General features: G+C 44.8%; 1 protein-coding gene across 1 annotated transcript in view; it reads right to left on the bottom strand.

The window, feature by feature from the left end:
• Positions 1-1031: 1031 nt before the first annotated feature.
• The window catches only part of LOC115076044 (H(+)/Cl(-) exchange transporter 7-like), a 30460-nt gene continuing 15642 nt past the window's right edge, over positions 1032-15849 (bottom strand). The window contains exons 5-9 of the mRNA XM_029577132.1: positions 14761-14893; positions 10693-10752; positions 7885-8061; positions 7606-7686; positions 1032-1750 (exon numbers count right to left, since the gene is read on the bottom strand). Of these exons, the coding sequence (XP_029432992.1) occupies positions 1664-1750; positions 7606-7686; positions 7885-8061; positions 10693-10752; positions 14761-14893 (538 nt within the window). The 3' untranslated portion in view covers positions 1032-1663. The remainder of the gene's footprint in view (positions 1751-7605; positions 7687-7884; positions 8062-10692; positions 10753-14760; positions 14894-15849) is intronic.

Raw genomic sequence — 15849 nt, 5'->3', positions numbered from 1 at the left:
TTTAATGCCACCTAGAGGCACATACATTTTTTTTTGACTCCACAAGCTTGGAATTTGATCAAAGCTCCTTAAGACTGGCTGTGAAACATATCACATGACTACCAGTGTAATTAGACATTTTCTCAGGAGAACAACTGTCAATAAGCACCCTTTATTGTATACAGTTCTAAATCTTTGATAAGAGAGTTAAGAATATAAGCTTTACTATACTGGGTCAGACCAAAGGGCCATCAAGCCCAGTATCCTGTTCCCAACAGTGGCCAATCCAGGCCACAAGTACCTGGCAGGATCCCAAGGGGTAGACAGATTCCAAGTTGCTAATCCCAGGGATAAGAAGTGGATTTCTGCAACTACCTTAAATAATGGTTTATGGACTTTTCCTCCAGGAAGTTGTCCAAACCTTTTTTAAATGCAGCTACACTAACAGCTTTCACCACATCCTCTGGCAACAGATTCCAGAGCTTAATTAGGCGTGGAGTAAAAAAAACATTTTATTAGTTTTATATGTACAAATTAGTAACTTCATTGTGTCCCTGGCCTTTGAACTTTTTGAAAGAGGAAACAATCGATTCATGTTTACTCATTCCACTCCATACTTTATGAACCTCTATCATATCTCCCCTCAGTCGCCGCTACTCCAAGCTGGAGTCCTAACTTCTTCTCCTAGGGGAATCGTTCCGTCCCCTTTATCATTTTGGTTGCCCTTCTCTGTATCTTTTCTAATTCTGCTATATCTTTTTTGAATATGGCAACCAGAACTGCACAGAATACTCAGGATGAGGTCGCACCATGGAGCGACACAGAGGCTTTATGATATTCTCTGCTTTATTCTCCATTCCTTTCCTAATAATCCCTAGTTTAAGGAAGGGTGTGAATCATTCAGGAACGACTCTCAAAGCTTCAGTTTCTGATGATGGAGAGAAGGTGAAGGCAAAATGCCACTCATGGCACTGCTTCTGTAATAGCACCTTACAGGGAACTTTAATCTGTCCTCTCTTTAATTTCCCCAAAATGGTAATAAATCCCTACAGTCAAAACTAAGGAAAGTTTTATTGTTTTCCCAAAAATGTTGCACTCTCACTTTAAAGCATTCACTTCCAGATTCTGACACATGGAAACATTTTGACTTTCAAAAATAATACAGGTGACCTTTTAATTGGCTCTGTTTCATAGTATGAAAAGTGTACAAGAGGTAGGTTAAAGAACACAAACTACCACCACATATCTCCACTCTTTAAAGGAACAACACAAACGGCAGTACTGCATCACCTTACACCGCTCACAAAGGAGGAAGAGGACAGACAGACACAGGAAAAACACAACCGACTGGATCCGTGAAAACAAGCGATCAAGAACCAAACACAATTTTGAACTAAGGCTGTTAAAAAGTAAAACAGAAAATAAGTCCAAATCACAGATTAAAAACAAAACAAAAACAGAAGCATAACACTGAGCCCAGGAGTCCAGCGCGAGGCACTGCAAGGCACCGAGCGCACAAGTTCATTTTGGAGGAGATTTGGCTGTCTTCATTCTCTAGTTTAGAAACCCTCCAGGAAAAAAAAAGCAGGTGTGGGGGGTCCAGAGAGCAGAAGGAATCAGCAGCAGCGGCAGCACCCTCCAAAGGGTAGGGGCATTATTATTTCAGTGGTAACAGCAAAGGTCCTCATGTCTGTGCCAGGGAAAGCTCTTCCAGCCCTTTTCTGCCAATGCGATACCGAGCCAGGTCCTTCCGGGTCACCATCCCTACCACCTGGGCAAGAGAAAGCAGAGGAACATGGGTTACCATCTCCAGCACCTGGGGAAGGGACAGCAAAGGAACACGGATTACCAGGCCCCCCCCCTCCCACCCGTGGGGGTGAACGCAAAGGATCACGGATTACCATGCCCCCTCCCCCACCCGTGGGGGCGAATGCAAAGGAACACGGATTACCAGGCCCCCCTCCCCCACCTGCGGGGGCGAATGCAAAGGAACACGGATTTCCATGCCCCCTCCCCCACCCGTGGGGGTGAATGCAAAGGAACACGGATTTCCATGCCCCCTCCCCCACCCGCGGGGGCGAATGCAAAGGATCACGGATTTCCATGCCCCCTCCCCCACCCGCGGGGGCGAATGCAAAGGAACACGGATTTCCATGCCCCCTCCCCCACCCGTGGGGGTGAACGCAAAGGATCACGGATTTCCATGCCCCTTCTCCCTCTACCCCACCTGTGGGAGAGAAAGCAGAGGGGCAGCTGTGACGATGAACAGTGCCACTGCCCACATTAGGGAGTAGCAGACAAATCCACAGCACAGCTGTTTAATGCCGCTACTACAGTTTATCATTTCTAAAGCACTACTAGACATACAACGTGCTGTACAGACACATATAAGAAACAGTCCCTGCTCCAAGGAGCTTACGATCTAGTCAGGACAAACATACATATAAATACCCTTCCCATAGACTTGTTTATTTAGTGCACCACAAACAGATGGTTGGAGCTACCCACATAGCTACGAAATGGTGGTGCTGCAGAGAGTGATGACATAATGCTCACATCCCTTCACACTGATAAGCGTTACCACCTAACTCAAGCCTTCAATAACTTAACAGTTCACAGGGAGAAACTGGGATAAGAAACAGCTTTCATCCAAAGACTCCTTGTGCACAGCAATGAGGTCAGCATCTGCAGGTTTCAGGCAATGGGTGATCCTATGACGACAGATGGCTTTGCAATGCCTTAATGCTGGCACTGTACCACATAAAATCTGTATTGAACAATCACACGGCCAGATTACTTGCCCTTCTCACTTATAAAAGCCCACACTTTAATTGGGAAGTAGCCTCAAACCGACTATTTCTGACAGAGAGCTCAGCCTGCCTGAACCCTGAACTTTGAGAAACCTGCTAAACCCCCTAACCTTTGTGAAAAGGCAGGCTGGTTAATATCTGCATCCGTTGTGTGCCCCAAGTCACGCAGAATGTAGCTTTTTAATAGTAGCATGAATAGGAATTGCCACTCCACGGACTGGCACAGGTTTCCGTAGTTACGGTCCTGGGCGTGCGCCGCATTCCACAGAAAAGACATCTGCACGTTTGGTAGCATCGCGCGAGCGAGCCTTTTCGGTAGCTGGCCCAGCTTTTTGGAACAGCCTATCAGAACAACTGCGCCTTATAACTGATTCTACGTTAAGAAGGCACTCAAAACCTTTTTATTTAAAAATGCGTCTGGAGAAAATTGAGGCATAAGCTACATTCACTCTGCGTCAGATAAGTACATGATGTTTTACTCCTGCGTTAGGGTTTTTCAGCCACCATGATGTATCACTTGCTTCATTGTTTTTAGCCATTGCTTAGTCGTTTTTATTGATGTGATTTTTAATTTATGTTTTAGATATTGCCATTTTTTGAATCAGAATTTTGATTTTTATATATGTACCGTATTGTGGTGATCCGCCGTGATCTGTTGGAATGGGCGGAATATAAATGATTTAAATAAATGAATGAAAGGCTTTTAAATAATGGGGTCTCTTTCTCTCAACAGCAGCCTCTGTATTACATTCATGTCTTTCACCCACTGCCCCATGGACCTCACCCGTGAGCTTCACGCAATTTGCCATTGTGCTGCTACACCCACTAATTTCTCCTTTCTCCCAAAATGTGGCCAATTTTCTTTCCAGGTCTTTAGTTTTGGGGCCATGATCATCTCAGTTGGCGACATGCATGATCATTTCCTCACGGTAACATCTTTCCTTTGAATTTGGTGGAGCAATTTCCCTCTACGATGAGTGGGCACCTTCTTGTTTTGCATTCCGGATTAAAATGCTTCGCTGATCTACTTGCACAGTGTAAATAAGTCTCTCCTCAATTGTTTGTTTTCTAAGGTAATAGCTCAAGCTTGGAACTGCGGCATACGCAAGTCCTTGAGTCCACGTTTGTTGCTTAGTGACCCTTTTTGGACTTCCCCCAACACTTGGATATTTTTTTGAGAATGGATACTCATAAGAGCAGTATGTCAGGACATGTATCTGCTTCTTCCACCTCCCACTTCCAGTCAATGCATGCCAACATACAGCAGTGAAGTGAGTTTCAACAGAAAGGGCCAGAGTTCATCCAAAATGGGCCAGCCGAGGGAGGGGCACCTCTAACAGGCTCTGTTGAGCAGATCTCCATGTGCGTGCTGGGTGACAGATGCATTAATCCAGGGAGCTGAAACACTGTTTAAACATTTTATGAACCAGCAGAGCTATCTTAACATGAATGCTCTAGTAAACAGGAAGCGAATGGAGTACAGAGCTGGAATAATAGGATCACGCATTCGGGTCCCTGTAAGAATCCGGGCAGCGGCATTTTGAATCATTTGCAGTGCCCTGAAGGAGTCTGAAGGTCGGTCTATAAAAAGGGCATTAATTCCAAGCTAGTGACAAATTAAGTTTCTTGGCTACTGTCAGCAAGTACTGTCCCATTCAGAGTATTCTGTAGCTGCTTATGCTTAAGGCCAAAAGCCTTCTCTACACTGCATCTCAGCAGTCATTTCTCTGCCCATTTGCCTAAAACATCTGTATTCTGCTGTATAGTCACTGAATGTAACATTGCATTTACAGTGTGATACTGTAATGGCTACAATACTACCTATTGCTTCTCCTACACAACCCATAAAAATATTAAGCAGCAGCAGGACTATAAACTGACCCCTGTGGTAAATTTGTAATTTTTTTTTAAATTATTATGGTCTACTAATGGTGCTAGTTACCTCCTCCGAAATGGTATCTCTAAACTATCATCCATAATTCCAATATCTTTCTCATGGAGAACTGTATCAAAAACCTTAGCAAATCCTGCCCAACTATATCAGCCTTATTTCTGCTATCAAGTATGTGCACATGTGACAAGTTATAAGCGCGTTAACAGTGTATAGGTTTGACATTATGTGCATATAGGATAAAGTGTCCAACAAGGGTTGTGGGGCAGACAGAGGGTGGGGCTGTAAGGGAATGTGTGTGCTTATTCCCTCGTCGCTAACCCCAGATGTTCAACTTGGGCGATTCAGATTCTTTTGTTGGTTGAGGACTGGAGACTAAGCCCTTCTGTGCCGATGTTTTCTTAGAGGTCAAGCACATAACCTTTACAATACACCCAAGACCCATCCTGTACCAAACCGCATTGTGGCCATAGCATCAGGGCCAGTCCATGCTCGTGATGTTTATTGCCATCTTTGTGTATAGAGGAGAAGACAATGAGCCCTGGAGATCCTGCGACCTTTTTCAGCGAGTGCAATAATGGAGAAATCTGAACTCATTCATTTGCACCAGTACTGAATAGGGCTAAGCCCTGTGCTGGACTGAACGATACCATCAGAAAGACAGTTTTAAGATATGGAAAAGCCAGGTTATGAATAAACACTTAATGAAAGCTGCCACACAGAGTGACAGGAGAAACTCTGGTACCATTTCCTCTGCTTTGGAAAAGATGAAAGCAGCCTGCGGTCTGCTTCTTGAGTCTCTCTCTTCAGCACTCTGTTCCTCTCTCACATCCCCATATTTACTTATTTAATTTTTAAATACGTATGCTGCATTATCCACAGTCCTAAATGGCTGACAATAAAAACACAGTGAGAATACAAACAATCATTAGAAGGCAGCCCTGTCCTTGTTGGGGGCTTGGCTCCAATCTCAGGGGGGAGAGGTGGTCTTCTGGGCTGTTCTCTTTACCACCCCAGGACTTCGGACTTCAAGGCTCCAGCTCCACTTTCAAAGGACTGAATGGTTGCAGACTTCCTCATGTCACTCAGCTTTCTGGTGATGGCAGTGCCTACAGTGGAGAGGGTCTTTTGCCCAGCCCTCAGCAAAGTCTCCTGAGTCTTCTTATACACATCCGAATGCGTTACTTTCTCGTTCCGTTCTCAGACATTTTCATGTAGGCGTTGAACATCTCCTTTTCCTGCCAGCTCCTGGAGAGATTCTGCCTCAGCTCATTCACAGGGGGGGGGAGCTGACCAAGCTTTCTCATCAGCTCCGACGCAGCTCTCTCTTTCCTTGGCACGCGTGCAGATCTTCTCTTCCACCTGGCACAATTCATTCTTCAGTTCCCTAGCCTCAGCTTCTGTCGGTGGTTCCCCCTGCAGAACTGGCAGCCCTGCTAGCCATGCCCACGGGAACATCTGTCATGGTGGCAGTAAGCAGACCTTTTCTTGGGAGAATTAAGGTCAATATCTTGGCCGGTTGCGTCTGTGTCTATGGGATAGCACCGCTTGCTATTTAAGACAGGGCAAAAGGCTCTGGCACACAACTGGAAACTGTTTCTTCCCAGGAGCTCCAAATTACAACCAGAAACTCGTGCACACCAGACCCGGGACCCGCATATCTCCTCCAACACTGTCACTCTTTCCTCTCCTCTTTACACTTGTTTGTGCTCTCAATTCTTTCTTTTCCACCACTCTCATCCTCTTCTTACTCCTCCTATCTCTTTCTCTACTAGATTTTTCTGTTCCTTCCCCAGTTATCAATTCACTGATGTCGTTCTAAAACCATGGAAAACATTTTATTACAAAAGCATACAGGGAGCATTTTTCAAAGCCACGTAACATCCACAAAATCCAGTTTTATGCAGGTAAGCAGCTCTTTTGTAAAAAAACCCTGGTGGACACGTGTGTACACATATGTACATAAGCAGACTACACGTGTACTTTTATGGGCACTCTCGGCAGGGGTTCTTGGGGGTGATCTGTGTGCAGACTTTAGGATTTTCAAGTCTCTGTACAAGTGTACACGCAGAACTTATGCACTGCTAGAAGGAGGTGGGACTTGTGTGCCTACGAGAGGACTTGACCCCAGCGTTTTCAAAGCCATTTGATTCAGGTAAGATCACACTGAAATTTACCAGTAAAGTCTGTGAGTAACTGGTATGTACAAACCTTCCTACTATGCACGGCCCTCTAAAACAATGTTTTCCAACCCTTTCCTGGAGGCACACCTAACCGGTTGGGTTTTCAGGATATCCAGAACAAATATACATGTGAGAGATTTGCATACTTTGGAGAACCAGTGTATGCAAACCTATCTCATATATATTCATTGTGGCAATCCTGAAAACCTGATTGGCTCAGTGTATCTCCAGGGGAAGGCTGGGAAGCACCGCTCTAAAATTATGTTTCCCCATAAAAACCTACAAAGATAGGAGTGGAGGAGTAGCCTAGTGGTTAGAGCAGTGGGCTATGAACCAGGAGACCAGGGTTCAAGTCCTGCTGTCTCTCCTTGTGACCTTGGGCAAGTCACTTTACCCTCCATTGCCTCAGGTACAAAAACTTAGATTGAAAGCCCTCTGAGGATAGTGCTGAAAAAGTGCAAAAAGTGGAATATAAATCTAAATAAAATAAATAAATATCCAAATTTACCGTTACACTGTCTACAATTATTATATTTTTTAGCTTGCCACTGCAAGACGGCTGGCACTTGCCAAGTGTTATACTAATAATGCAAAAGAACATTTGATTACAGCCTGCTGTTCCACTGACATTCTTTAATTAAAGAAATTTGCTGTTTCTAAGTTTGAAGCGACTCACCGCCTCATATGCTGCATAAAGTCTGAGAGTTGGAGGTGTGCATTCTGGGCACCGCATAAGACTTACCCTGTTGTGACTGTCCACGACTACCAAATGCCGGAGACCCAGGGCGCGGAACAATTTAAACACTCGTGGCAGTGAGGCGTCCTGCAACCGGAAACAAGGCTCCGTTACTGCACGTGCAGCGTGACGCCGAGCAGCCACAATGTAAAGAGCGCGACGATGAGCGCGAGCAGGAATTTCAGATGCAGGGAATGAAAGGGCATAAGAAAAGGAGCAGTCAGCGTGTGTGCGCTTCTGGGACAGGGAGGCGCTCTGTCACGCTACCAGGGATACAGTTAGTACCTGCGGCACAGTGTAAGGAGTGGGGTTCATAAACTCCGTCATATCCATCAGGCATTCACGCTCATCCTGAGACACGTGTATAGACTGGATAGGGGGGAAGCGAGGATAAGCATCTCGGAAATCTTTCAGCTTCAGCCGCCTCTGAACCAGACTCAGGTTTGCTCGTTCAACAAACACCTGCAAGAGAAGAAAACAGGCTTTCGTCCTCCGTAAGAGGCTTGCCAGGCGTCACAGCATTCTGCACGGTTCACACCGGAGACGACATTTTCGTGTGTGCTAGGAATCATCCCACATCTTGCTTGAGACGCTGATAATACAGTACAGATGTTCTAGAACAAGTCTGGCCAAATGCCGATGAAACCGTACTACTACTGCTTCCACCATCAGTCTCTTCTATAGCGCTACTAGATGTATTCAGTGTTATGCGCATACACATGCTCCGTCAATTACTGTTGCAAACAAAGTCTCTGATCATAATGGCAACCGGATCCCAACAACCTGGCATAAATCTAAATTTGAAATTTCACCTACACAGTGTGATCCACCTAAAGATGGATACTGCTACTGCACCAGGCCTAAAATTTAAAGCACTGACATGGCAACCAGACAGAGGGAAACCTGAGGAAGCTGAATAAATGAGTGTTAGGATGAAATATTGTCAATGAAAACCATCCTGGTAGCACAGCCTATGGAGTCACACAGTAATGTTATGCATGGTAATACTTTTCAGCTCCATAATCAAGGTTTCCTACAATTTTGAAGAGGTGGCAAGGGCTTGGCCCTTTCTGCAGAGTCACAGAAGCCAGGGGTGGGATCAGGATGGAGAGGAGGCACAGCTGCCTGTCAATCAGTGCAGGGAGAGGGAGATTCAACAGAAGGAGGTGGATCAGAACAGATTGATGGTGGTGGGAAGAGGGTAAGCACTGACTTGGGTGGTGGATGGAGAAGGTGAGGAGAATGAGGCAAGGGATGGGGGCAGGTGGTGCAGGTGGTGCATGCTGCGTGCATGACAAAGGAGAAAAGTGTGTGTGTGTGTGTGTGTGTGGGGGGGGGGCGCGTTGGGGATGGATTAGCGCCAGGGAGGTTTGTAAGAGAAAGAGAGAGAGAGGCTCAGTGCTGAGAGCAGAGGGAGAGGAGATGACAGAGAGAATCCTCTCTACCTCAGTCCTTAATCACACATCCTCTCTTCATCCCCGGTCATCCTCCCTCCTCCCCAGCTGGTCCTGAATTCCTTCCCTTCTTCCTTTATCTGATCCTTCCTCCCTCTCTTCTATCCCAATCTCTGATCCTTCTTCTTGCCCCTCCCATTGTTGATCCTCTCTTCCTCCTATCACTTCTTTCTCCCCTCCCCATCCCTGAAATTCCCCATCCCCTCCCACTGATCCCATCCAAAAAAAGGTAAAAGAGAAAATAAATTACCCAAAGTAAAAGAAAAGTTAATTGATGACTATTTTTTTTTTTAATAAAAACTGCATTATTTAATATGCAAATGGGAAATGTGACAATTTTCTACTTTATTCTGCAGAATCTTCCCATGAGCTGCCACAGGAAATTGGGAGGGGGGGCTGAAACTGTAATTGCTTCTCCAGACACAAACCTCACCATCTCGGCAAGGTACGACACAAGTGTTCGTTTAGAGAAAAGACTCTGTCACTGAAACTTGTACAAGTTGGGCAGCTGTGGATAACTGAGCTGCAGGGCTCACATCCTGAAATCAGTGTTTTTAGAGACTATAATTCACAAGGATCATTTTCAGAGCCAGTTCATGTGCTTTACCTGCAGAAATGACCTCTCACAAAACTACCTGTCTGGTATGCGGGTGAACTTACACACACACATAGGGCCCTGTACGAGCAGTGACGTCCCCGGGGGCAGGGGATGGCATCGATGTGCATTCTTTTACATTTTCTAAAATATGCTCAGAAAAGTTTCCGGAAAAAATCTATTCGCACTTCTTAACAGGTGCAATATTGTGCAGGTCATTTTGGTGGGATAATTTTCAAAAGGGAAAGTATACGCGTACTTTTCCTTTCGAAAACTGGTGTAAAGCAAGTGGATAACTGCCTTAAAAGCTATACCGGGCTGTTACCAAAAAAATCCCAAACCATATGAGTTGCCATATTTTTTTTTTTTTAATTCTGATTCTTTTTTTATTGCGTCTGGTGCAGATTTGTTTTCTTTTTTGATGCGGACAGTATGCAGGTATCCAAGTTGATTTCTGAACTGACTTTCCAATCTAATTTTGGGATTCCTACAAGAGCAATGCAGTCTTTTCTTTTGTACCTTAGTGTTCCTGCTCTCTGGCTGACAGGGCTGGGCTTATTGTATCCACTGGATGACCAAAGCAGTATTAATGGTTAGGCAGAAGGATGGGGCAAGATAATCAGGCAGCAGAGCACTTTTCATCAACTTATCTGGAGGAACCTTTGCTGCTGGCAGGTGCAGGGCAAGGACTCTGGTTCTCTCTGTTTAAGGTGTAATGCCATGTCCTAAAGTTACTGCTTTTCTTTCATTCTAACAGGTTCTCCTGCCTGAGTTGTGTGAAAGATCCATGATTGTTTATTGTGACAAAGAACATTACAACAAAATATACGTGTAATAGACCAGCATATGTATAGAAATCACAAGCAAGATTGCCTTCATAAGTGCACTAACCTCACCTACTTTACAATTCTTGTGCAATGTCTCAAGCAATGTGCACCTTCCCTGCTACACCTTGCACACTCATACACACAGCACACCGATTTCATTGGCAAAGATCCCTGTTAATCTGGCGTCAGCTTAGTGTCCCTATATCTGGTGACTCACCTTGTGCTTTAGAAGAACGATGAGCTGCGACCGCAGCATCAGCCCACATAACCTTGGTGGCTGCAGAAAAAGGAAAAGGAAAAAAGTAATTTGCAATGTCAACAAGACAGTTAGGTGTTAAGACAGCGCGGCTGGAAAACGGCATGTCACAGTTAGCAACGGCAGCACTAATTCACCCGCCCCCCCAAGTCCAAATGCAACGTCACAGCCTGCGCAAGGCAGAAACAGTGTAACTGGAAAATGAAAACAAAGTTATTGTATTTTCAATTTATACACAAGTTCAATGACTCCGGTAAGAGAAACACACGTGCAATCCAGCTACCACCCAGAATATTCTACGAGCGAACATCATCACTGGTACATCGTACATCTCACATCTATGAAAGCGTTTCCATTACCATTCTTGCTTCCTTTGAACTGAAAATGAGATGTGAATGTAGAAATGCTGTCACGCAACAATCGAAAATTTAAAATAATTTCCAGAACAAGAGCCATTCAGCAACAAAATCGGAAGAAAAAAAATAGAGTAGCTCAATAATATTCCAACGTGTATTAATTATACAAAGGGAGCTCTTCTCCTTATAAACTCTTACACACAAGTTCAATGACTCTGGTAAGAGAAACACACTGCGACTTCCAGTATGAAATCTCCACCAGGGATTCAATATATTATGACATACCAACTGGATCTACAGTTTTTAGCAGACCTCCAGTTCAAGACCCATAACATCTATCTGCAGAACTGGTACAACATTTTAATAATACAAGTCAGGGCTGCTGCTGTTCAGACTTTTTCCCTTGTGCAAAGCCTGGACTTTGACAGTTTGGCCCAGAGAGGAGTGTAGAACAAACAAATATAAATAAAACAAAAAAAAACAGGTAGAAAAAAGGAAAAATCTATCACGATCTTTTAAACCAGGGGTCGGGAACCTTTTTGGCTGAGAGAGCCATGAACGCCACATATTTTACAATGTAATTCCGGGAGAGCCATACTAACTACAACCCCCCACACTCCTGACCCCCCCAAGACCTACCAAATTAATTTACTACAACCCCCTACTCTACTGACTCCCCCAAAACCTGCCAAATTAATTTACTACAACCCCCCACCCTCCTGACCCCCCCCCCCCCAAAGACCTGCCAAAAGTCCCTGGTGGTCCAGCGGGGCTCCAGGGCTCGCAGACAAATCTTTAATAAAAAAGTAAAAATCTAACAAACCCCCCCCACCCCTCCTGACGCCCCCCAAGACCTGCCAAAAGTCCCTGGTGGTCCAGCGGGGGTCCGGGAGCGATCTCTTGGACTTGGGCTGTCGGCTGCCAGTAGTCAAAATGGCGCCGACGGCCCTTTGCCCTCACTATGTCACTGGGCTCGACCAATGGCGGCGGTAGCCCCTGTGACATAGTAAGGGCAAAGGGCCATCAACGCCATTTTGATTACTGGCAGCCGACGGCCCTTTGCCCTTACTATGTCACAGGGGCTACCGCCGCCATTGGTCGAGCCCAGTGACATAGTGAGGGCAAAGGGCCGTCGGCGCCATTTTGACTACTGGCAGCCGACAGCCCAAGACCAGGAGATTGCTCCCGGACCGCTCCTGGACCCCCGCTGGATCACCAGGGACTTTTGGCAGGTCTTTGGGGGGGGGGTCAGGAGGGTGGGGGGTTGTAGTAAATTAATTTTGGAGGTCTTGGGGGGAGTCAGGAGGGTGGGGGGTTTTGTTAGATTTTTATTTTTTTTATTAAAGATTTGTCTATGAGCAGATGCAGCCATCAAAAGAGCCACATCTGGCTCGCGAGCCATAGGTTCCTGACCCCTGTTTTAAACTGTAAAACCACAATCAAATTAAAGCTAAATATAGACCATCATAAATGATATTATAAGTTCTAGCAGCAAACACTGCTTATATATATATATGTCCGGCAATAACATCCTATGTCTGCATTAAATATTCTGTCACTTCTATATACTTTTATGGATTGTAATTAATTGTCCAAATGAAACTTGTGACAATTATCCAACCATATACAGGTGTGCGCAGTGTTTGCTGGTTCTGGTTTTAGTGTTAAAAGATTGTGGTAGATTTTTCCTTTTTTGGATAGAAAATATACATTATAGTAGAGGTGGGCAACTCCTGACTTGGGGTGCAAAACAGGTCTTGCTTATAAGATCTCCAAAAGGGAAATGCACGAGGCATATCTGCATGCACTGCCTCCATCGTGTGCAAATCTCTCATGCACATCCATTGCTGCCCACCCCTGCATTACAGTCATATTGACTAAAAGAAAATTATTCCTTACCTGCTAATTTTCATTCCTGTAGTACCAAGGATCAGTCCAGACAGTGGGTTATCTCCCCCTTCCAGCAGATGGAGTCAGAGAGAACTTTGAAGGATGCTTCCTTATAAGGTAGTGCACCCTCTACTAATCCTCAGTATGGAGTATATCAAAGCAAAGAGGAAAATCAGGATGGATCAAGAACAATAGAATTAAGTAACAAATAAGAGTGTGCAGAAGGCACAAAACAGTGTCAAACAACAAACTTGCAGAATGAACCATTAACCAGCCTGCAAGCTATAGAATGCTCCCACTAAAACAGGAGGAGAGGCTACAGGAAAGCTCTCCAAATAATTCCCTCAGAAAATTCAAAATAAGATTCTATTTTTTTTTTAATTAGACTTGATCCATCCAAAAGAAAGGAAAGCTGAGGAAAATAGAGAAAATTCCTAAAATAGCTTTCTAGTCATCTCAGAGGGGAATGAAAGCCACCACTGTCATCTGCTGGGGTCAAGAGAATACTGAGGATTAGTAGAGGGTGCACTACCTTATAAGGAAGCATCCTTCAAAGTTCTCTCTGACTCCATCTGCTGGAAGGGGGAGATAACCCCCTTCCAGCAGATGTCTGGACTGATCCTGGTACGTACAGGGAACCTACAGTTTTTAGCAACTATTTACCCAATCTGTAAATATACGTAACAAATAGAATCTTAGAAATCCACTTCTTTGCCTAAGCTCATTTTGAGGTAGAAAGGCAATGTCTTTCCATTTACTAAATTTTGAACTATTTTTTATCTCCTGCTCCTTTGCACCTCCAGCTCAGCTGGAGCCAGGGTTGGGATCAGGCCCCATAAGCCTTCATTTGCTACTATCTGGGGATTTTTCTCCTATTTTACACCCCTCCCTCCAACAGACCTAGTCTGGTCAATGCAGTGATTCTTCTGGGCTGGAGCCTATGCATTATGGCTCCTTCTGCAACTCTGCAAATTATGGGCCTTGAATCTGGCCACTAGGTGTGACCCTTAGGCAATGACCATGACACCCTTCCCCCCCCCACCCCCCACTCAGGGCTGTGAACATTGCTTCCGCAGTATCCGCCAGCCAACCCATGGCGTGGAAGGCCCAACTCAGGTATCAAACCAAGGACTTGCTGCCCACCACTGCCACTGAGCTACCAGGCTAGCCTTCTTTCACTATTTTTTGTCAAGTTGAGAACTCTGTAAGGGATCACCTTCATAGGGAAAAATGAGCTTTGAAAGAATAATCAACAGACCAAGGTTTAATGCATAACGTGACTGCTCTGTGTGAGAACTCCCAGTGTTCCCTGTTGCTTCAGGAAGTGTTGAAGCAGCAACTGCAAGTCTTTTTCACCACATGAGCATGTTTTTGCTGCTTTGTCATATTGCTGAGCCATAGCGAGAAGAATGTGCTGCCAGACTGCTATGGAGACCCGGATTGCAGAGAAGCACAGAGGGGGCGTGCTGCTGGTGTCATCATCTGTCAGCATTATTCAATTCATGGTATACACTCAGGGTGCAATCCTGTTCCACGGACTGAGACAGACACATCTCACACCATCCACCTGAACGACAGGCACATCCTGTACTATTTCTCTAGTACCGATCCTCACTCCTGGGCTGTAGAACCCATGGCTCCCTGCCAGGAAGGCACAAGCTCTCCCCCACCTCTTTTGTCCTTTCCTGTCAGGGGGAGGACCCATTCATTGTTACTGTACTCCATAAGAAAGACCCGTTCCCCCACATCACAAACCTGTGTGAAAAAATGCAATGTCATTCACCTGTGTCATGTCCAAGTTATTCTCTACTACAGGAAAACCATTATGGTTAGATGAGGTCTCACTAAGGATATCTACAATGACCCCTACTTTCTCTCTCCTCCTTATGCAAGTGACTGGGGTACTCATCACTTCCCTGCAGGAGAAGATACACACAGTTAGTAAAACAGAACAGTTTACAGTAAAAGAGCCCTAGTAACTAAGGTGGAAAGTAATTAGAAGCGCATTATGTACTGGATTCATTGCAGGCTGTGACATCTTTTACTGGACTAACAGTACAATTATTCAAAGCTGCAGCTCCACACGAGTTTTCAAGACCGCTCAAGTCTCTTCTTCAGATGTGATCTAAGAGACTCATGTTTATCTTCATCTCTGGATACCTTGTACGCTATAATTCTAAGAGCAGCAAATATACCATATGCCAGTGCTCCGTCAGCTGCACCATCACCATCACCAAATAACAAGAACAATTTTCAAAGCTATTTAAGCATATAAAGGGCTACCTTCACACACACACAAACTGGTTTTCTGAAAATTGCCATCCCTCAATAAGGCTAACAGTACCTGCGGTGCTCTACAATGTTCTTACTTTTAGCCAAGTTTAGGGGAGGCGTTCCTGGAGGCTTGTTTTGGGTGGGATCAAAAAATAACACTTCTGCTAAAGGTCTACCAGCACGAAAAGGAGGTACAGAAGTCTAGGTTTCAAAAGCAATGGATGTACATACTTTCTCTTTGAAACTTGGAACAAAATGGACAATCTGAAAAAATACCCCCACAATACACATCAATCCTTAATTACCATCCTCAAATATTCCATGTATCAATATGCAGTCACAAGCTCCATCAAATATAATACATATCAATCCTCAATCAACATCCTCACATATACCATGTATCAATACGCAGTCATAAGCTCATTCACCAAATACACAATCCTCAATCACCACTCACATATACCATGTATCAATACACAGTCATAAGCTCCATCACCAAATACACAATCCTCAATCAACATCCTCACATATACCATGTATCAATACACAGTCACAAGCTCCATCACCAAATACACTATCCTCAATAACCATCTTCACA

This window comes from Rhinatrema bivittatum, chromosome 14 (genome assembly GCF_901001135.1).
Source record: "Rhinatrema bivittatum chromosome 14, aRhiBiv1.1, whole genome shotgun sequence".
Classification (NCBI taxonomy): domain Eukaryota; kingdom Metazoa; phylum Chordata; class Amphibia; order Gymnophiona; family Rhinatrematidae; genus Rhinatrema; species Rhinatrema bivittatum.
The sequence above is the reverse complement of the archived record's forward strand: the minus strand, read 5'-3'. Positions and strand labels throughout refer to the sequence as shown.